Source organism: Triturus cristatus, chromosome 1_2 (assembly GCF_964204655.1).
Source record: "Triturus cristatus chromosome 1_2, aTriCri1.1, whole genome shotgun sequence".
In the NCBI taxonomy this organism is placed as follows: domain Eukaryota; kingdom Metazoa; phylum Chordata; class Amphibia; order Caudata; family Salamandridae; genus Triturus; species Triturus cristatus.
Window position 1 is genome coordinate 972,898,804 of NC_140580.1, and position 24,071 is coordinate 972,922,874.

At 45.5% G+C, this 24,071-nt stretch overlaps 1 protein-coding gene across 2 annotated transcripts in view; it reads left to right on the plus strand.

The window, feature by feature from the left end:
* Window positions 1–24,071, plus strand: part of DPH7 (diphthamide biosynthesis 7) — a 118,338-nt gene that overhangs the window by 87,809 nt on the left and 6,458 nt on the right. For both annotated transcript variants that reach the window (XM_085610500.1, XM_085610508.1), the window contains exons 7-9: window positions 1,036–1,108; window positions 16,753–16,818; window positions 17,996–18,168. In XM_085610500.1, the coding sequence (XP_085466626.1) occupies window positions 1,036–1,108; window positions 16,753–16,818; window positions 17,996–18,168 (312 nt within the window). The remainder of the gene's footprint in view (window positions 1–1,035; window positions 1,109–16,752; window positions 16,819–17,995; window positions 18,169–24,071) is intronic.

Genomic DNA, 24,071 nt, shown 5'->3' on the forward strand with positions numbered 1-24,071 from the left:
AAGTTAGAAAGGACAGTGAACAATCAAAACTTTTAAGTCAGTCGTTTTTTCTTGCTTTAGTTGGGCTGTAACGCCAATACAAAGGATTTTTGGTTAGTCATCTAAATCGTAAAGAAAAGTGAACACAAAATGTGCCTGTGCTGCAGACGTCTGCTATCCTGCAAGTTTGATCCCTTAAGCAGATCCGCAAATATATTGCCTCCTGGCCCAAGTAGAACCTGTTCAGAAGTATCCAACACTTGTTAATGATTTATTGCAAGCCTGAGCTAGTTAGTCATTTGAATTTCTGCATTAGCAGCATCTGTTTTTTAATATAACCTTATAGCCCGCTTCCGAGGGCTATACGCTACAGAGGGGTATACCAGTTGTTAATGGCCCTGAACCAGAGTTATAGGCCCACAGCCGCAGGCGAGGACCTATAATGAGGGTGAGGGCCTTTAAAAATTGGTATAGCCGAAGGGCCATAATGCTATTAGACCATTCCAACCACTAAGTGTAGAATTGACTAAATTAAAAAGAGCGAAACCGAAATACAAACATTGGAAAGTTGAAGCAGAAGGCTTATACCAGCCATTATAAACCCAGAGCCACTCCATTGTCTTCAAAGGAGCTTTCAACATTCCGATGTCCTTATATGCCTATAGGTTCGTTTGTTCACTGAGATTTTGTGTTGGTGGTCAGATTTAACAATGTATTTTCTATTCAGCAGCATTATATATGGCATTAATATGAAGGTAGAATATTTGCTGAAATTAGAACCCAGGGTATTGTCACTAGGGTAATGTGCACTACTACCCTGAGGTCACAGGCTCATGCAGCAGCCTCTGATGCGAATGACCTATTTTCTGACTCATTAAGAATTACTGGTGACCCTACGGTTGAATGCGCTATACCCCTACCTGTTACTGTAAGTCAGATGCTTTGGCTAGAACACATGTTGGAAAGCAATTAAGAGGGTTGACTTTGAAATGGAAGAACTTGTATATTGGTAAATCCTGTGTTGATTCAAGATAGATTTCACCTCCATTTGTGTAGGTGGTGATGACTGCTTGCTCCGAGGCTGGGATTTCAGAGCCGGGACAGACTCTCCTGTGTTTACCAACAAAAGGTAAGGAGTCATGCCAAGCAACACAACAGTTTAAGGTCAGAGGCTCCTTTTGATTCTAAGGATTTCCTCGTCCAGAAGGCAAGACATTCATAACGTACACATGCCAGGTCACATATACCTCTCATCCACATTACCTTTGTAAAATGTTGTTATAAACATATAATTGTGAAATGTTTTAGTCTATTATCACCCTCACTAAATTTAATTTTGGGGCAGCTATAGAGGAAGCTGCAGAACACACACAATTTGAGATGCACATTCTGCAGTAACAAAGGGACAGATGTCTAATGATGATAGAATAACAGGGAGTACTCTGGTCTATATGCACTGCTATACTGTATAAAGGTTCATACTATATATTCACACCATACAAGTATCACATGTATATGACTGAATACTCTTCTTTTAAAAAAAATCTTTTTATTCACTTTTCTGTACAATACAAAACAAATTAGTGCAGCGTTATGTTATCAAGTACCATCGCATTATTGATGTGGAAGGTGTGAAAACCGCAGCTTCCCTGGCAAGGGCCAAGAAACAAGAGGGACAGATCAACATCAGGCATCCTCATACATTTAGGCATTACATGGGGGAACATTGTGTACGGTTGAGTTGTTTGCGATTCGTAAGTGGACCCACTAGTGGTAGAGGGAGCAGGAGAGTGTGAGCGTGGGTTTATCGGGTCGTCTAGCTCAGTCTCACTACTGATCGCAGTGGGGGCTGCGTCGTCCCCATCTGGTGTGGTAGAGTCAGACTAGTCTCCCAGGAATGTTTTGTGATCACCCAACTTGTCCAACATGGCACCCCAACTCTCAGGGTCTCGTTCTGCGAGATCAGTGCGTACCCTCTGAGCCGGCACTTCTCAGCTGCCGCCTATTCCAGGAAGTCAGCCCACCATTTAAACCTAGTCCGAGAGGTTGGGCTAGTCCAGTGTATGGCTATGCGTCGTCGTACCAGATCTAAGCCCAGTTGAGTGAATCTAAACTGCATATTTTCCTCCTTCGTGGGAAGAGGCAACCGTCCCAATAGACGATGTCAGGTTGTAAGTTCTGCATTCACCTTTGCACTCCACGCCACTCCTGCAGGACCTCACTCCAAAACATCTGTAACTGCGCACAGTCGCACGCAACATGCCCCAAATCTACCGGGATTGGACAGTGAATAATGTTTGCTTATAAAGAGAAACCTTCCACTCTGACAGCAAAAACTTTCCAGAAGCACTCTCCCAATATCAAACAGTAGGGTTTCAGTCTCTCAGATGCCGTTTCCCCTTCCCTTCCTCTCCTTGCATGATTCTGGCCTACGAGCAGGAAGTTTTACTGCACTAATCCAAATGATTTTAGCATGCACTAATTTTGTGGTCGATTTTAGAGCGTGCATTCCGCATATACAGCGATTTTCCCTCAGGTGGGATCAGCTATTTGCAAAAATTGGCAGGTTAACCCACTGTGGAGGCATTCAGTATAGTTGGGCCATTAAAAGGATTTTGAAGACGTTTTTCAATTGCATTTATTATCTTTAATTCTTGGTGCACATAGCATTATACATTCATTCATCCATCTCCCATACCGAGGGAGACATTACTTGACAATGCTTCTTTTGCAGATCAGGAACTTTTAGCTTTCAGTTTTAATTCTACAGTTTCACAGAGCATGTGGGGGTGTTGCGTTCCCCTAGAAAAAAAAGGTGCATAGCCTACGCTTTAATGAGAAAGCTAGAGGTCTCTTCCTTATTCTTGTATAAGAAGTATCCATACTTATGCAGGATCCGAGAGCACATTTTGTTTAGTAAAGTATGCATACATTTTGTAATTTTTATAAACAATTTAACTACAAAATCAGACTGAAGAGGCAACATTTCTTTTGATCAACTAGTGCTGCCAACTCTGTCAGCTGGGCATTTTAAATATCTAGGTATTCACGTTACCGTGGACCCCATCCTATTCTACCGCTTGAATTTAGCCACCCTCCTGGAACGCTTTGCGGCAGACGTACAACACTGAAAAACTTTGCCGCTCTCATCGCTGGGGTGGGTGGCGATGTTCAAAATGATGACATTACCCCGAATGCTTTACATTCTGCAAAATACCCCTCATCAGGTGCTAGATAAATTCTTCCAGACCATTGATTCCCTTCTCCACCCGTTGTTGTAGAACGCAGCCCTACCAGAGATTGCCCTCTCCAAGCTGATGCGTGGAGTATACGACCGAGGCATCGGCCTCCCAGGCGTAAAGAATTACTACTGCACAGTGCACCTCACCTAGCGATTGTAAACGATTGGGTGTTTGCTCCCTAGAACGACCGACCTATAGGCTACAGTGGCTCTCCATGGGGCCTGGGGGATATCAAGCTATACTCTACAGTTCACCTAAGGGTAAAAACGTATTTCCCCAAACATACACAGTAGCTCAAATATGGAAAACGGCTACTTCCTTCTTGTTACTTCCTTCTTGGGGTGGAGGGGGAAGCTTAGTAATATGACCCCCATTATGGCATAGTGACGCACTCTTGCAGAGCTTCAAAGCATGGAACCTAATCGAGATTTTTGCGATGGGGATGTATGGAGGGAGGGTAATATGCTCACTTGGGACACATATTTCCGTGGAGACCCCCCTTTCAGATTCCTCTCCCCTAGAGGACAGAATCCTAACTAAGCCATTAACTCAAAAGACAGTCTCCCTGATCTATAAAAAAACTAAGGAAAAACTCTCCAAATATTCTCACCGTGCTGAGGTCCAAATGGGAGAAAGATATTGGGGACGGTGATGATGGCGAATGAGTGGAGGCATTGGGGACCTTCCAAGAAGTTGCTATGCACACTAGGATCAGATAGATTTTTCTGCGCATACTACATCGATCTTACTACTCACGCACAACACTCAGACACATGGGATGCACACCAACAGACCTCTGTCTAAGGGGTTGCGTGAGTGAGGGAACTTTCTTCCACTTGATATGGGCGTGCCCAGTGAGCCAAATTTTGTTGGATTGAACTACAGAGAACCATGGGGGAAGTGAGTATGGACCCCCCTCAAAAAAATAGAGAAGTACATTCTGCATATCTGGGGAGAGAAGCCTCTGCCAAAATACACCAGGATCTGGATTTCAATGGGCCTTATAGTAGCCAAGCGGAATATTGTACAACTGTGGGGAGCGGCTGCGGCTCTGCCTGTGGGAGACTGGGAGCGGGACTTGGACTGTTGTATGACAAATGAATAGCCAATATATCAAGAAAGGGGCTGCCCGCACAAGTGGGAGAAGATTTAGACGGCATGGTGCTCCTATAGGGGTCTAGATATAGGACCCACCCCAGGGCGAGAAGATCGAGAACACGATGCACTCCATACCTAGACACAAGGAGGCAGCAAAATGTACCAGCTGCTTTCACCTAGTTTTATTTCTCCATATGTGATTTCTTAAAGATTTTTCCAGTCACCTGATGAGACATGTCACTGCCTTGAGCTCTCTATATGCTGCTTCTTATGCATACCTATATGCATTTCTTTGCTTGAAATTCAATAAACAGATTTTTGAAAAAAAAACAATGCTACCAAATATGTCGATGAGAACATTTGACTGAAAACTCCTGTTTGTAAATCCATTTTAAACTAAACAAGCACCAAATTGTGCTTTTCTGATTGACTGTAAACAAAGACAAAACTACCACTTTGAGATGCAGGAGCTACTTTGTCTCTTCATGCAAATCAGGGCAAAGCAAACAGTACATTTTCTGCCAATAGAGCATTTACTTTGTGTTTTTCAGTTTTTTAATTGTGCACCAGTAGAGCTTCCTCTTGTTTTCTATAAAAGATTATCTCTTCTCTCCTGTTTCTTCAACCACACCACCTCTCTCAGAAACCCCTCCTATATGTTCTGTAAAGATCTTGAAAAAGAACTGCGACCAGGTATGCTTGGTCTGCCTTCCAGACTCACTACCTCGCTCACTGACTGAAGGATTTCTAGATCATTTAGGAAATGTCATTTATGAGGCTGTTGGACAGGGAATGTGTTTGACTCGGAGCTAGGTATGGCGTTCATGGCAAGAATAGAGACATCCATCCGCCTTGGTATTTTTGTTGTTGCTACGAATGGTGAGGGAAACCTCTTTCTTCCTGTGCCCCGTAAAGGGTATTTGCACTAGTCATAAAAAGCTCAGCGTTACCGCCGGTGGAGTCTTCTGATGTCCCCTCATTCTCCTCATTCAACATTGAGAGGCTGTATAATCCAGAACTTCACTGTCTTTTAGGAATCATCTTCTTTGGCCTGAATGTAAAGGGTCCTCTCTTCTAGGGCTTTGAGGCAAAGGGCATGGAAGAGAATCAGGACCTTGTCATCCTCTCTTTCCCTGTTGAATTGCCAGAGCCTTATTGGAGGAGCTTGTGGCCCAGTATGCTGTAGTTAAGACATCTATTATCCCACGTTGTAATCTAACAATATTAATCTGTCAATTTTATATATATATTCCTCAAATTGTACATGCTTTGCATTGTCTGTATGTCCTTACTGTTCTTTCTGTCACTCAACAACCTAATTAACGGGTACAATTTACAACCACACGGGTTCTGGTTATACCACCCATTCGGTTTACTGTCTCATGTTCTAAATATGAACTTGTCCTGCTGTATGACACTTATACTTGGAAAGTCATATGCTGCTGCATCCTAATAGAAATACATTCCTTCTTGAAAGGGTAAGCCATCCCATCAATGGACACCACTCCATCACAAGGGAGATTGTTATGTTAAAAAGATTTATAGAGCGCCGGTATACCCTGAGGTGTCTTTACGCTAACTTCACTTGAACACAATTGAAAAGGACCCTAACTTTTAAATAGCCATGTTTTAATCTCCTTTCTAAAGGATACCAGGGCGGGCAAGGCTCTGATATTGGTGGGGGGGGGGGGGAGGTTCCAGAGCGTGGTCGTTCCTGTGATGAAGCTTCTTCCTTCCCAGTTCATCTTTCGAAATCTAGGGACCACCAATCTCTTGGCTCGTAAGGAATGCAGAAGTCTTCTAGGTTTGTACCACTCAAAGATGTGCCTCAGGAACTCCGGGCCAGTATTGTGCAAAGCCTTGTGGGTGGTGCAACGGGCTTTGACCTTGATACAACTTCTTACTGGAAGCCAGTGTAACTTATGGATTTCCTGAGAAAGAGATTGGAATTTGGGAATTCCTAGGAGAAGCCTGGCAGTCATGTTTTGCACCGTGTGAAGCCTGTTGAGATGCTTTTCGTGGATGTTCATATATAAGCCATTACAGTAATCTATGTTTGATATGACTAAGGCGGTGATGACGTTTTTGGGGGGGGATTGTTGGCTGGAATAAAAGAGATAATTTTTTGATCATCCAAAGTGCATAGGAGGAGGAGACATTGACCTGGCTTTGAAAGTTCAGCTTGTTGTCAATTTCAACTCCTAGGTTCTTGGCCTTGGACACGGGGGTGGGAAGAGGGCCTAGTTCTTCTAACCACCAGCAAGGGACCCATGCTGGAAAGAGGTTACCAAACAGTACCACCTCCGTTTTTCCTGAGTTGAACTTCAGGCAGTGTTTGTTCATCCATTTTTTTTTTTTTTTTTTAAATAAACTTTATTGCAGTTTTATTTCGACATGACAGTAAGCACAACAATAACTAATGCGAGATAGGCCGTGGCTGAATACGTCACATTCGCTAGAGTTCCTGTCAAGGCCTCCCGAACAACTACTGTTGCATCGATGACCCTCTACCCTTCACAACATAAGACAGGGTCGTTCCTTAAGCCCCCAATGCTGAGATCTCATCCTGCACATACAGTATTTAAGGCACCTGGAAGGAGCATCGCTCCTCTTACCCCTATTCCCCCCCCCCCTTGGTCCTTCAAACCCGCACATCGTCAGCAGCGTCTGGTTAGGCACGGCCTATAGCCCCCTCCGGAGGATCCAGTTCAAAAGTGTTCTACAAGGCCTCGCTGTACGCCTCCGCAATAGATAACAAGTGAACAAAACACCCTCTGCCCACCCCCAATCCCTCCAACCCCCCCCCCCCCCCCCCGCCCCACTGTCAGACATGCCGCTCCATTCGCTATCTTTCAGTATTGACGATGAGCCCCGCTGATCGGACCACTGGTAGCGCGCTAAGTGTTTGTTCATCCATTAACTGATTGTGCGCATACAATCATGGAAGCAGGTGGCGACTTAGGCATCGTTATTAAAAACCGACACTACTATCTCCGTTTCGTCAGCATAGGAAGTTGGGGAGAAGTCAGATGTTTTAATCAAGGTAGCCAGTTCAGAAATGTATACATTAAATAGGTTGGGCTGAGCGCTGATCCCTGAGGGACCCTGCGTGGGAGGGAGAAAGGGGAGGATTCATACTGGTCTAGAACAAATGTTTGTAGTCTGCCTCACAAAAAGGAAGTCAGCAAGGCCAGGGCCTTATCCTTGACTCCTAGTTCACCCACTCAATTGATCAGCAGCTTGTAATCGACCACATCAAAGGCTGCTGACAAATAGAGGAGAATAAGAGCTGCAGCACATCCGCTGTCCAGCGCAGCCCTCATATCTTCCGTGTCTTTCGGTGCAGTTTCTGTACTGTGCCCAGGTCTCAATCCGAATTGCTTAGGGTCCATCAAATGGTTATCTAGAATGAACTGGGCAGGTTGTGTATTTATTACTTTCTCCACTATCTTTGCAGGGAGTGGGAGGCGGGAAATGGTGTGTTGGTTGCTGGGCTCGGCATAGTTCAGACTGAGTTTTTGATTAGAATGATAAGGAGGAGGATGGAAGCTCTTTTCCATTGAGAGAGGAGTTAAAAACGGACAAGAGATTTTTTTCCTATCACATCAGGTGCCAGCTTTAGAGACTTCACAAATATTATCTCTTATGTCTGCCACTGTAGCTACTGGGCCTGTGCAAATACCCATCTCCCTCCACAGAAAGACCCATCATCACGAAACAGGCAAAAAAATGAAACCGTGCAGATAACTCATCCGAACTGTGGCATGAACGACCCTGAGTCCAGGAGATGATGTAGCCTTCCATCGAATCGCCAACAGAGCTATTGGAAAGTTAAACATAGAGACTGTCACTTTTGTATTATACGCATCGTATTGTCTATGATGCTTCAACCAAGCTGCTCTCAAAACCAATCGTTCCCCTGGTTGGCCTTCTGACACTTACAGCAGGAACTTTTTTCTTGCTCCTGTCTCTGTCTATCCAGTTAGTAGGAGGTAGGAGTAAAGTACTATGTTGCCAAGTTTGACGCAAAATTTCTCAGAGAACGTAGTTCTGGACTTTCTAGGGCTTACTGTTATGAAGAAAAGTGCAGTGCTCTAGGATCAGATGATAGGAGCTTGATATATACATACACATTGTGTAACTGTTAGCCAGCGTTGTGAAAAAGCCTTTGTGCCGAAATGCATAGACGCTCTTTTATTGATTTTTTGTTTCATGCTGGAATAAAAAACCCTCATTGAACATTTAGCTCTAAGGAGTGCCATGCCTTCCTCTTTTGGATTTTTGGGTCGGAGGTATTGAAGTTTCTACACGCCCAGGCACGTGTGTTTTTCGGCACCCCCGGTGGTTTGGATGCATGTTGAGGAAATGCGGATCTGCTAACATATATATATTATTTTATTTTACAATGTGTATTAACCCCATGGTCCCCGGTGGTTTTACTATGTGCAAATTAACTCCCGCTAAAACCAGGTCTGGTGTTCCCACACCTGGTAATCCCAGATGAACACCAGGCAACTTGTAGTCTGGCTGAAAGCTATTCCACAAGGATATTGCTCTTCCTTACTCATAAAAAGGCCTTTTTCTGTGTTTAGGTAAAGAGCTCTTAAGCTTTGCCAGCAAATGTACTGTGTGCTCTACACATAACAGCCTATTCCTCTTATGGATCAGCAGTTCTATTGACCACAAGGGCTTGAAGAGGAGCACCCCAATCATGGCTAGAACAATAAAGGAAAGATGTCTGACACCTCAGGTCTCTCTTAAATAGATGTAACCAGACTGGGCATAATAATCCATGCTCATATCCATCCTGGGAAAAGAAAACCTCAAACAATTATGTTTTGAGAATTCTAAGATTTAATTGGGCCATCTGTTTATGGGTAGAACACCCATCCTGACCTTGGGCATTTAAACAAATACAATGATTTCTGATGGAGCTATAAGTCGGAAATAAAACCACTGAAAATATCAAGAGGCAGAGTAATATTCCATGAATAAAAGCTGGATACATCGGCAATCCAAAACATTTTTCAAATACAAGGAACTCCTGTGATAGAAAATGCCCTGCCTTTGCTAGGTACCACAAAATAGGGTTATTGTTTTCTTGTCCTTTGCCCACTCTCTCGGATTGCACCCAATATTGGAAAATCCAATCCATGACTGTATTGAAATTCTAAGATGAACAGTCCTCCTCATAACTTCAAAGTTTAAGAAACATTTTGATTTTCAGCTGGCACTGAAATAGCACCTGCTCCCTAACTAGCCATCATATAACTTCTTGTTCACAGATCTCACTTCTGTGTTTTGAATCAGGAGATACCACGTTTGGACTATTATGCTTTACAAATAAACTGAATGTGAAAAAATTGTTTATTTGTGGCACCACTCAACGTACCACGGATAGCTCCTTTGTGCGCCAAGAAGGTATGTGCTTTTATGGAAAAACTAGTGCTGGAGATTAAATGAATTTATCTCTAGATGTAGAGCTCCAGCATTGATATCTTTCATAGATTCACATGTGACCCTCCCCAATTTCCCGAAAGGCGTATTCTTGTATCTAATAACCAGTGCCATACTTCAACTATATTTTAAGGTATCAGGTCACTTGTGGAATTTTTTTGTTGTTATCTTGCCTGAACCTACACTCAATAATACTATTATAGATCTGTCATCTTGGTAAAAGATCAGGCCGTGGCATTGTCTAGTGACCGTCTTGGTTTGCTGTCAAGGTTCCCTTTTCTTTGGTAATATGCAGGCTGGCCGGATGCTACTTAATCCCATCAGCACTGTGTCCCCGCATCATATAGGCCACTGGCAAGCTTGTCCGTGCTGACACACCACCAGCTGTGCTGACCAGATTACCTCAGCCCCTTCCTCAAACTCTGGTGAGTTTATTAAGAAAATGTATTCTCTCAAACTGCTGCTTCCCTTATTCTCATCTCACACTATTCACGCTCTCAGCAACTAAAATCTTTATCACACTATTCCTTCGTAGAGAGTCCTTTTCTCTGCATACAGGAATGGCTAAAATAAATCCTATCTCAAAGCCATTGTGTGCACGTTATGTCTGCAATAAAACATAGATTTAAAATGGCAGGCCTGTTCTCCCTCTGTGATATCTACTGTTTGACAGACGATAGTGCTTCCTGACTTGTTGCCCTAGTACCTGATGTCTTTAAAACTGAGAAGGATAGGACTGACAGAGGGAGGGGCTGAGAAGCTGTCATCACTCATCAGCCTGTACCTGTTGAAATGATTCAGACACAGTTTAATAATGAAATCAAGACACTTTTTGTCTCACTGAAGGCCCATTGACTTGGTTTTATTCTTACCTATAGACCACCTAATGTAGCCCTTGCAAAACTGTTCTCTTTTATAGAAGAGATCGCAACTCTGGCAATTGCCAAGCATAACTGTCCTTTTTGTTGAACTTAACCTTTGGTTCAACACACCCATGTTTCCTTAGCTGAAGTTTGTAAGCTATTGCCAACTCTGTCTGTCCGAGTTTACCAGAAACCTTTTCAGTCCTGTTCACCTTCGGTCATTCAACGTGTTCGGATCGCATTGTTATTGGCCCTGCCAAAAGGGCATATATTACACCAAACGTTTGCATTGCATTGTGATTGGCACCACAATAATAGCAAATATATGCCTGTACCCAAATCCTTACATTGGTTACCTATCCTCTCCAGACTGCCTTATAAGGCACTGTTGTCCATGAATTCTTATATGAGAAAGTACCCACTATTATAATAGGTACGTCTGTTCTGCCCTTCTCCCTTTCATATTTTCCTGTTCAGTGTTTCTTTAGCATCAAGAAGCTCTGTGTTTATTTGCTGTATAACTGAACATATAAAAAATACTGATTCCCTCGAGAAACCCACAATAGCCTTCCCTAGGTAAAAGTCATCAAGAATATGGAGGTCATTTTCCATTACATGACTCAATGCAATTACACATATACACGTAACACAATAATGTAAATGAACCTAATCATCTAGGTGTTCAGTGAACAGCACAGTGAATCGTAACAAAAGTGAGATCAGGTGCACAATAAGTGTTAACAAAAAAGATAATAAGCATGGAGAAAAGTCAGCACTGTGTTTTATACAAAACTGGAGTACAGTTCAAAGCAGATGCCAATACATGTACATGCTTCAGGGTCGACATTTCCACCCTTTTATGTATCGTATTTTATCGGGGTCTTCAAAAGGACAAACCTGTAATGAGACAAAGACCCAATCTGTGTTGAAAGGGCCGCTCCACTACTTTATGGTTTTCTAATAATCATCTGTAAACCTGTCCGATCTACCCAGAATGATAAATGTTCTAGGTCAGAGACATTGATCACCACCTCCTTATATTGTCACAATGCAACTGATATTCTTGGAAACAAACATAGCAATAACAACACAACGGTTTAAATCATCCCCATTATATGGAAGGATATACCTCTCAAAAATTTCAAGGAGGTTCAAAATCCAAGTTAATAATCCTGACGCCAGTTATCGGAATGTAGAGTGCAGAACCTGATCACAAAATAATGTTAAAGATAGTAGTGTTTTCTAGACCAACGTCTAGCCAGTATAGTTATTCATAAGGCGGGAAAGCCAGCAAGTGACTGTAGCTCATACAGGCCAATTTCGTTGATAAATGTAGAGGCAAAGATCTTGGCAAAAGTCCTTGCCACGCGGCTTGGGACGGTGATCTCCTCTCTGGTACACCCAGATCAGTCTGGCTTCATGCCTGGTAGAAACACAGCCCTTAACATCCGCCGGCTGCATAATGTGATGGCGCACGGGGACTTTCTGAGGGAGGATGCAGTTATACTGTCACTGGATGCATCCATGGCATTCGATTCAATCGAATGGCCATATCTTTTTGAGGTTCTTGTGAGAGCTGGGTTGGGCTCTAAATTTATACGGTGGGTGAGGCTGCTGTATACTGACATCCAGGGGCAGGTGAGAGTTAACAATTAAACGTCCCGAAAGTTCACGCTATGACGAGGCAGGGGTGCCCGCTGTCCCCGATGCTGTTTTTCCTTATGCTGGAGCCCCTGGTGGCCTGGATCCATCGCGACGTGATGGTGCGGGGGTTTAGATGGTCGCTGAAGGGTGAGGATAGAATATCTATTTATGCCGATGACATATTGTTATATCTTGCCTCTCCATATAAGTCGATTCCCACAGTTGTTAATATTTTTACGAACTTCGGGAAGTACTCGGGGTACGCAATTAACTGGGATAAATCGGTGCTGTATGTGTTGCATGGGCAGACCCCCAGTCTCCCTAGAGACTGCACGCTGGTGGTTGCAGCGGATGGATTTAAATACCTGGGAGTCTTTATTACGTCAGATCCGGCTCTCTTCTATAGTCGAAATTTGGCATCCCCGTTGGCGAGACTGCGTACGGATGTTAAGCATTGGAGGTCGCTGCCTCTGTCATTGGTGGGGCACGCTGCTCTTTTAAAATGTTGGCACTCCCGCGCTTTCTGTACATTCTCCAGAACTGCCCGCACCGAATTCCGGATGCATACTTTGTAGCGGTGGAAGGGGAGATGAGTACACTGCTTTGGGATGGCAAGGCCCCGAGGATTGCGCTTCAGAAACTAACGAAAGGGTGGTATGATGGGGGTATAGCGCTGCCTGACATAAGGTTGTATTATTGAGCCTCTCAATTGGTGGCTGTAAATCAATGGAGGTACGCCCTGCCAGATGACCTCGCATATGCTCTAGATAGATACCAGATGGATCGCTCTGGGTATCTAGGAGCCCTGTATTTCCGTACCAAGAAACTAAGGTATATTGGCCCCACACTGCATACGGTGCAGATCTGGCAGATGGCTAACTCACGTCTGGGATGGGCTGGCGTGCTCACCAAGGCAACGCCATTGTGGTACACGCAGAAACTAGGCATGTTGTGCTATCAACCGGGTTTCGATAGGTGAGATGTCATCGGTATCTCGACAGTTAATGACTTGGTTAAAAAAGGAGCATTTCTCAAATTTGAGGACCTGCAGAAGAGCTACCAATTGGCACCAGGAGAGGTTTTCAGGTATCTGCAAATTAGACATGCCTTGCGGACGGCTTTCCCTAGTTGTGAGGACATACCGGAATCGTCGCCTCTTGAGGATCGCTTGTTGGATGGACCGCTGCAGCCCAAGGCGATCTCCTTGACCTATAAAAAAACTTAGGAATAATTTGCCTGATGCCTTTGGGAAGCTTAAGGAACAATGGGCGAGAGACCTTGGGCTGATCGAGGATTGGCGACAGGCGCTTGCTATTACACTTAGATTCAGATTAATACAGCTTCGTATTCTACATCGCTCCTATCTGACGGGGATAACACTGGCAAAAATAGGGTCTAGGCAGGATGACCTACGTCTAAAGGATTGCCGGCAGCCAGACACTTTTTATCATATTCTGTGGGAATGCCCGCTTGTGCGCGATCTATGGGATAGGGCCACAACTCGTATGCAGTTCGCATTGGGGAAGACGGTAAGCCCGATTATCTCCCAGTAGACAAAGCGAACTATAGAGCAGCTATCAAAAACTACAAAGCAAATATCAAACTAGCTCAGGCCAAATACTACGAACAAAAGATCGACAAGGCAGCTTCTAAACCCAAGGAGATCTACCGGATAGCTAAATCCCTCCTGCAACTTCCCGAGACCCCAAAGGATCACAACAATACCCAAACCCATTGTGAGGAGATAGCGGAGTTCTTTCACCATAAAATAGAAGTCATCAACTCCTCTTTATCTCACTCCGCCACCTCGCCCAGCGATACCGCCAACATAGGCCCCACGACAGTCCCACTCAATGCTCTCAATAGCATTCCGTCACTAGACCTAATCAACCTAGAAAAGATTATGTGACAGGTCAAATCCGGATCACCCACCGATCCAGCCCCCCCCTAGGGTTCTCATCCCAATAACCAGTCAGATTTCACCTACCATCCAAGACCTGCTCAACTCCTCCCTCCATACTGGCATTGTCCTGCCTCTATGGAAAAGAGCTATGGTCAAAGCTCTATTAAAGAAACCCAGCCTCGATCAAACCAATCCTTCTAACTACCGACCTATCTCCCTTCTACCCTGGCTCAGCAAACTTCTTGAGAAGCACGTCAATTCTGTTTTGACCGACTTCCTGGAATCTAACAACATACTGGACCCCACCCAGACTGGTTTTAGGCCTCGTCATGGAACGGAGACTGCCCTGATAGCAGTGACGGAGGAGGCAAGAAGGATCCTGGACGGTGGCGGGTCTGCAGCCATCGTCCTACTCGACCTAAGTGCCGCCTTCGACACTGTAAATCACGACATTCTACTCCACCGCCTTGGCATGATAGGAATCTCAGGAACAGCACTCACCTGGATGAGATCCTATCTGACAGACAGATCCTTCCAAGTATTTGAGAAGGATTTCACCTCCTCCAGTAAACCTCTTAATTGCGGAGTGCCTCAGGGCTCCTCCCCTGAGTCCCACCCTTTTTAATGTTTATCTTAGCCCTCCAGCTGATGTCGTCCGCCCCTTCGGTGTGAAAATTGTCACCTATGCGGACGACACACAGCTAGTGGTTGCGCTGGACCCACCTCTCAACTCCCACCACAGCCTACACAATTGCTTGGAAGCAGTTGCCGCCTGGATGTCAGGCTCCTGTTTAAAACTAAACGGGGATAAAATAGAGGTAATGCTCCTTGGAAATAACATCATGAAATCCATTGATTCCATCTGGCCCCTCTGTTTAGGCAGCCCCCCACAACCCAAGGAACAAATCAAGAGTCTAGGCATCTGGCTGGACCAAACTCTTACATTCAACCACCAAGCAACCAAGCTTGCAGCCACCTGCTTCGGGCTAATGAGACTACTTCGAAAAATCCTCCCTCTCCTCCCGTTTCACTCAAGACGGATCATGGTCCAAGGACTAATTCTATCCCGTCTCGACTGCGGTAACGCCCTATACCTTGGGGCCCCACAGTCCACACTCAACGAACTTCAAATCATTCAAAACTGCGCGGCAAGAATCCTTCTCGACATCCCTCGCCGAGTCTCAGTCAAAGCCAGATTGAAGGATCTCCACTGGCTCCCTGTGAGAGCTAGAATCGAATTCAAGAGCATGTGCATTGCACATCGCTCCTATTGGGGAACAGGCCCTTCCATCAATCACCCCTTGGTAAAAGCCTATCATCCCAATCGCCCCCTCAGATCCGCGACCTCCCACCTCACCTCAGTACCACGCATCAGACGAGCCAGATGTGGAGGCCGGTCGCTCTCCTACAATCTGGCCAAGACCTGGCACTCTCTCCCCCTCCCAATCAGATCAGAATCCAATCTACTTACTTTCCGAAAACTTCTTAAGACCTGGCTCTTTAATAAAACTTCTACCTAAATCTTCCCTCAGCTCCACTAAATCCAGCGCTTCCGGCTCAACCTACTCTCCTCTGCAGCGCTGGGACGCCCCTGGGTAGCCATCGCGCTATAAAAATTCTCTTTCCATTCCATTCCATTCCGACGCCCCGCCTGGGTTTGCTTAATATATGGGACGATACAGACCTGACTGAAATGGAACAACAATTGGTGACGCTGGGATACACACTAGTCAAGAGGGAAATAGCGAGGGGGTGGGGCGGAGTGGCACCGCCTGCAGTGTCAGTGTGGCTGAAAGAACTCGACAGGTGTATGGTAGCGGAGAAAGACGTTTTTATAGCCAGAGGGTGCCCGAAGAAATGGGACAGGAAATGGTTGAAGTGGAACACTCACAGGGGGGAGATATGCGTATCACCCGTGGTGGAATTGGAAATGCGAAGGAATAGAGGCAGAGAAGTAATTGTTTAATGTATATATTTTCTCAGCCTTTGTCCCAGATAAGGTGTTGAATGTAACTTGCGAATATTGTATGCAAATGCTGTATAACTGTCTGTCATACGCTTTATTAATAAAAACAATAAAATAAAAAAAAGAGATAGTAGTGTTTTGTCTAGGATGCGAAGGCTAGTTTTTCTTCCTCGGAGGACACCACTGTTTATTGATAAAGTATATAGCCAGGTTCCTAGGAATATAGGGTTGCCCCTTATTGATTGTCCTAATGGAACTAAGCATAACATTCTTGTTGTTCATGTTCAAAGAATAAAACTAAAACGGCCTCAAGGGCGTGGCCTGGACCAACATAGCTCTAATTGACTGACTGGAAGAGGAAGATAAATGAATTGATAGGGAAAGGCTGTATACATGTGAAATCATGTGCACTATTGTGTGTTAATTGATAAACCGAAAGAAAGATTGGGATTCTTAGTCTGATAGTGGGGAATATATATAAAAAGGCATGTGAATCCTTAAAAGATCGCACTTATCACTAATTATTTCTTCCGTCTTTACATCCTTCTGTGGCCTGCTGGTCTTCAAATATTGTTGCTTTGTGTTGTGTTTCCTGTTTAGACACACAATGGGAGTGTGCAGCATCCAGAGCAACCCGCACATGGAGAATATACTAGCAACTGGGAGGTAAACATTCCTAATGTATAATTAAATTATATTGTAATGGGTCATCTGTCATGGAGAAGGCCAGTAGAGGCAGTGTGCATCCATTCACACTTGTGTGCAGACCTTCTGCTTCCATTTTATCGTGGTCACACGCCTTGTCTGTTTTGCAGTTTTTCAAATTTAAAAAAAATCTCGGCCAGAAAGGGAATGGAGCAGCTGTATCTTACCAGTGCTTCTTCATAGCACCTGTATTTATAGCCTGGATAGGACCTTCATGGCTCCTGGAGCCATGTAGTATTCTGCAAGGGTGTTGTGTGGTTGAAGTCAGAGCGCTAACTGTTTTAGTGATTTTCTGGCAGATCTTGTTGCTGCTCTGTGCTATAGGCCACCTGCACGTAAAGTGACACTCGCCATCTGCTGGCTACTGGGAATGTTTCAGTTTTAATAGAAAAGGCTTCAACATGCTCTGCCTAAAGTATTTAGCTGTATTGAATATGATGCACAAATCAAGGAGTGGTATCTGTTTCTTAACCAACAGTTGGTTGTTGAAAAACAACGTATTTATTCTTATATATAGATGGTTTTCACACCACTTTTAAATGTATTTTAATTTTTATTACCTGATTCCTGGATATGATGGAAGAGGTGGAAGTCCTATTGGCTAATGTCTGTCAGCATGGTATTTGAAAGGTAGTGACGAGTGAAGATGACCACTCACTGACCTGGAAGTTCAAGAAGGAGGTATTGTCCTTATGAACCTTTGCACACTGACCCATCAGTAAGAGAAGTGGACAGGTGCATAAAAAACCATGCTGGCGAATGATAAGGGGATGTGGATTAGGAAACCTCTTTAAATCAAGAAAGAGACCTGATCCGAACATGGCATCAGATTTACAGCTAAGCAATCTGTGACATAGGAAACTGAGTCACTTTATTGCAGTTTGATTACATGATTAGTTACAATTTCATGTTCATAGCCTCTGCAGGATAATTAGGTAATTGATACATAGTAACACTGCAGTGCTACTGATTTTAGCAAAACAAACTATCCTTTCTCCGCTTAAATGTGTTCACAATATTATCTGTGTGCTATAAATTGGTCCTTAAATTATTGCAGTACACTGTTATTGTCTAATTAGGGCTGTGTAACAGAAGCTTGTGTTCAAGTGTACAATACATTTCCTGGCTTATGTTTTAGCTATGATGAACATGTTCTCCTGTGGGATACAAGGCAAATGAAATGTCCCTTGGGTGACACCCATGTCGAGGGTGGAGTCTGGAGGCTTAAGTGGCACCCCACACATGCTAACTTACTGCTGGCTGCTTGTATGCATAATGGTTTCCATATCTTGGATTGCAAGCCAAGCATGGGTGAGTACAACCTGATTTATTATTTGTGTTTTTGGTTTGGAGGCCCCACAGATGCTTTAGCTTTTGAGGGCCCACCAATGCTTTAGCTCTTGAGGGCCAAGCAATACTTTAGCTCTAGAGAACAACGTGATAATTTAGCTCTACAGAATTGTAATGCAGCGTTTGGTTGACCGCTTCTATCACCTACCCTGTGAGATAATCCGTAGTTCTTTATTGACATGCGACTAGCTCAAGAACATATTCATCTCTACAGTGTAAAGTCACTGTAGCCCCTCTTTCACACCCAGGAATTCAGGTTTTCTGGATTGTTTGCTCTAGATAGTTAAACTTTTTCTTATTAAACTTTTACGACACTATATTCTCACAATAAGCAGTGTAGTGTTGACATCCTATACAACGTTGTTGGGGTACTTAGAGAAAAGGCTTTAGACTGTTTGAATTGTTCTTATTTACTTATCAGGGAAATTTCAGTGCAAAAATGTGCTCCTGATCAACAATTCTTGATTCTTCAGCAAGGGTTCCTCAGATATTATCTTACTCACCCTTGGGTACCAAGGGTGTTACATTACACAGGACCTCGACCAATTATAATGTGTGGCATTTAGCTGAACCTTTTGAACACATTGGCAATCCAATACCAACCTAAACTGGATTGGATCGTGGGACTACAATTGATTATATCTTTCTCACCAGTACACTCTCATCCTATGTTGAGTCTGTGGGTGCAATGGGCAGTGGATTTAGTGGCCTTTAATCCAAATGTCATAAGGCTCAATTTGCAAATTGATTCTAAGAGAAGTATCAAGTCTGGGCCTAGTAGCTTAGCACTGAGCCACCAGAGGCTCAGGCTATGCTCCAAGACGGTAGATATGGCAACCTTTCAACAACATTATCGGGGGCCAACATTCTTTTAGTAAATAAATGCTTAGCATATGACATTAAATACGACCACTCAGTCATCAACGCTTTTATCTACATTTGCATTATCTTTAAGAAAGCCTTGGTTCGAGGCATATGAGCTGCAGATTACACACTGTGCATAGATCGCCATCTGGTGTTGGGCCCGGATGTTTTCAGTTGTTTTTCCTCTTGGAAAGTCTTTGGAAGTCACGAGGTCTGTGACTCCTCCTTTGGATCGTATTGCGCATGGGCTTTGGCTCCATCCTCAGATTGTTTTTTTCCGCCATTGGGCTCGGATGTGATCTTCGTGCTCCAGTTCTGAACAGTTTCCAGTTCTTCAATCTACGCGAAATCCTCCCCCCATTTTCGCGGTATTGTTTGCGATCGCAATCTCCACACTCCTCGATCCAGATCTTTGATTCCGGCCTTCGGGCTTACCCAAGCTCCGGTCCTGGCTAATGGAAAGGACTCCATTCAAAAAGTGCCCTCGATGTGGGTCCAAATTCCCCCACACCGATCTCCACGAGGTATGCAACCTTTGCCTCTCCCCTGAACACGAGGCTCGAGACTGTCCGGCGTGCAAATCCTTCCGGTCCAAGATAACCATTCGAGACCGAAGAGCAAGAAGAACCATTGCACACTCGTCAACAGCGATCCCAGACTACATCTTCGGAGAAGGCGTCAACGCTCCAGAAGGACAGCATACCGAAGAAGGCCTCGTCAGCGCCTCCGAGGCCGACGACTCAGATGTCGAGGATATCACTCCGGCACAGAGGGTCGTGAGTACCAACATCCCCCTCACCCCACACCCTCGACGGCATTGAAAAAGGCTTCGGTCACGCCTTCGCTTCGGGCCTAGGCACGATCAAGGACACTACTTCCCACACCACGACTTTGGGACCGGTAAAGAAGCCTATCAAGCCTTCAGGCGGCTCTGGCTTGAGCCAGCCCACCGTCGGCGCCGAGAAACACTCCTCCGCACCGACACCGAAAAAGAAAATGGTCTCCTCCTCAGCACCGAGCTCCACACCGAAGCACTCGGTGCTGAAAACCAGCACTGGCTCCTCGGTGCCGACACCGTCTTCGGAGCCAAGCAAAAAACATAAAACCATCGACACCCACACCTCGAAGCCGAAAAGCATCTCGGAACCGAGACCAGCCAGTCCTTCCAAAGCCACACAGTTCAAAACACCGAACTGGTGCAGACTCCAAAACAAAAAAAACCTACGGCCCGATGCCTTCGGCACCGACGGAACACGCACTCTCTGAAGAACTATTTAGGCCTGATTCATTCCAAAAAACACTGGTCAAGGACCCTAATACTGGATATTTGATGCTCAGCATCAAAAAGAGACAGCTGGACAAGCCTGCCCCAGCTCCACCTCCAAAGAGGAAAGACTTTGCTACCTCCCCTTTTGAGAATACCTTCACCCCCTCCTCCACCCCCCTCCACCTCCTCCCCCACCCCATCATTCCCCCACACCCTCTCCGGATGATGATGAGGATGCTGTATATGATGACACGGGACCAGCCCCATGACCACCCTACAGGGGACCCCACTCGTACAGGCTCCCCAGACCCATGGGACGACTATAACATTCCAGACATCCCTAACGTCCCACAGGATGATCTCTACCCTTTGAGACCATCCCCACCAGAAGACTCAATGGGGTTCAACCAACTACTCCAAAGGGCTGCACATTACCATGGTGTGGATCTCCATACTGACCCCGTGGAGGAGAACTTCCTCCTTCATACCTTCCATACAACACACAGGGCCACTTCCATTATGCCAATGCTCAAAGGCGTTATCAAACATGCCCCGGAGGTCTTTAAAGGAATATATGACGTTACTTTGCATGCGTTTAGTACGCATGCCATTACTACGCGGTCGTTAGTACGACCGCGTTTTTAGTTCGCATTCCTTTCCTACGCAATTCGGAACAACGAATTACAGTAGGGGGTGCTGGATGTTGGAATAGTATAATTTACTATTTACTATTCCACCTCCAGTCTATGCGGACACTAGGGAAGGTGTTGGATTCTAAATCCAACACCTTCCCCCCCCCCCTAACGCAAGTCGCTGTTCCGACTTGCGTAGTAAAGGTTTTCTAAGTAACAACGCGTGCGTACTAACGTCCGCGAAGTAATGGCATACGAAGATACGCCTGCTAAGTAAACGCCATTTACCCTTTAAAGACCCGGTCAGAGTCAGGGTCATCAACCCTCGCATCGACAAAAAATATAAAGCCGCCCCTACAGATCCCACCTACATTAGAGGGCCAGCACCACTAGATTCCCTAGTAGTGTCTACTGCAAGAAAGCGGGTAAACTCCCAGGCATCAGGCGAGGCACCACCACCTGACTAAGAGTCCAAACTCTTGGAAGCATCGGGCAATCGCGCACTGCATCCCAGGCGGCCATCATATGGCACATCGCCAATACACAAGCGCTTCTGGCAAGATATGACAGGGCACATTATGATGAACTGGAAGCCATAATGCAACACCTCCCTGACAAATACAAAAATAGAGCCAATGAGCTAATCCAGGAGGGCAAAACCGTCACCTACACCTCCATCCGCTGTGCCCTAGATGCAGCTGACTTCGCCTCTAGGGCAATTAATACCAGCATCCTCCTCCATCGCCATGCCTGGCTACGGATTTCAGGTTTCAAACCATAGGTGCAAGCTTCCATTCTGAACCACCCCTTTGACCAGGAACATCTTTTCGGCCCAAAAGTGGATGAGGCCCTAGAAAAAATGAAAAAAGACACAGATACGGTTAAGTCTATGGAAGCCTTGCAATCACATCCTCCCAGGCGCTCCTTTCGCCGCTCTTCATTTCGAAGCACATCCAGAGGCTACTCCTCCAACACCGCTTCCACTTCCTATAAAGCCCCTACCCAATCCACCTTTACAAGGGGTTACCAAAGGGGCGGCTACAGGGGCAACAGTAACAAAGGCAGAGGCAAGACAAACACCTCCCGCTCTGCCTCCACCCCTACCCAATGACTTCCCTCCACTCCCCCCAGACCATCCCACTCCGGTCGGGGTCAGACTCCACAATTTCCTTCCGGTCTGGACTACCATCACCTCAGACAAATGGGTAATCCAAATAATTCGGTCAGGATACTGCCTCGAACTAACATCTACCCCCCAAACATTCCACCCAAACAACGCCCAATGTCACGGGAACATTTAACACCACTAAAGCAGGAGGTAATCTCCCTCCTACAAAAGGGTGCGATAGAACTAGTGCCTACCAATCAACAAAATATGGGAGTTTACTCCCTATATTTTCTCATACCAAAAATGGACGACACTCTAAGGCCCATCCTAGACCTCAGACCCCTAAATCAATTTATACACTCAGACCATTTCCACATGGTCACACTCCAGCAGGTACTTCCACTGCTCTCCCAAAATGACTTCCTGGCCACTTTAGACCTAAAAGACGCCTACTTCCACATTCCTATTCACAACGCTCACAGGAAGTTTCTCAGATTTGTTGCGGACGGCCAACACTATCAATTCAAAGTGCTCCCCTTCGGAGTCACCACAGCACCACGGGTGTTTACCAAGTGCCTAGCGGTAGTGACAGCATACCTGCGACAACAACACATTCATGTCTTCCCATACATAGACGACTGGCTCATAAAAGCCAGCTCACACAACCAATGTGTACAACACACCCACACCACTATCCAATTGCTTCACGACCTGGGCTTCACAATAAATCACATGAAGTCCCATCTGCAACCATCCCACGTAAAACTATACCTCGGTGCCACCATAGATGCCGCAAAAGCGCTAGCCTACCCCAGCCCGGCCAGGATAGCAAGCATTCAGGCTCTCCGTGCCAAATTTCAGCCAGAATACTCTTCCAGCTCGAGTGTTCACGCAACTAGGAATGATGGCCTCTTGCATATTCATAGTACCCCACGCAAGACTTCAGATGCGTCCTCTCCAAGAGTGCTTAGCGCGCCAATGGAACCAGGCCCAGGGTCAATTGACAGATCTGGTGTTGGTAGACGGTCGGGCCCATCGCTCTCTGCAGTGGTGGACCGCCACAAACCTTTCCAAAGGGCAACCGTTCCTGGACCCGGTTCCTCAGATAGTACTGACAGCAGACGCATCGCTCTCCGGCTGGGGAGCTCACCTACTACATCACACCATGCAGGGCAGGTGGACTCCTCAACAACAGTTACTCCACATCAACTATCTGCAGTTACTAGCCATATTCTTAGCACTAAATGCCTCTCAAACTCATGTCTCAGGCAAGGCCGTCTTAGTCCGCACCGACAACATGACAGCCATGTACTAATAATACAATAATAATACAGCATTTTGTAGAGCGCGAACAGCTACCTCACAAGGAGGTGTCCCGGCGCTGAAGACCGCTGGGGAACCCGTCCTGGCTTTCCCTGTGAGATGGTCCCTTTCTGGGTGTCTCCAAGGTGAAACCAGGCATCCCCGGCGTCTGTGGGGGGCCGTTGTAGAGATGAGGCAAGCTTAATGCCCAGAGTTGCCGAGTGTGTTCCTGGTTAGAGTAGGTACCGAGGCGAGAATTAACGAGTCCGTTTTTGACCACGGTCCACGACCCTGCCGCGTCGGGAATTGAACCCTGGTCCCTGGCCGAATCTCTGCTTACGGGTCTGCCGCCTCTAACCAGTGAGCCACACCTCTCTACTATACTATACTATATACAGAAACAAGAAGGCACACACTCTCCGCAGCTTTCTCAGCTAGCACAGAGCATATGGAGATGGGCCATACCCCCAAAAATCTTTCTCCTAGCCCAACATGTCCCAGGAGTCCAAAATACTATAGCAGATCTGCTGAGCAGACAAACACAACAAATCCACGAGTGGGTACTCCATCCACAAGTTCTTCACCCGTACTTTCAAATGTGGGGGCATCCACAGATAGACCTCTTCGCCACCCACGATAATACCAAATGCCCAAGCTTTGCCGCCAGATATCCACACCCATTGTCCAAAGG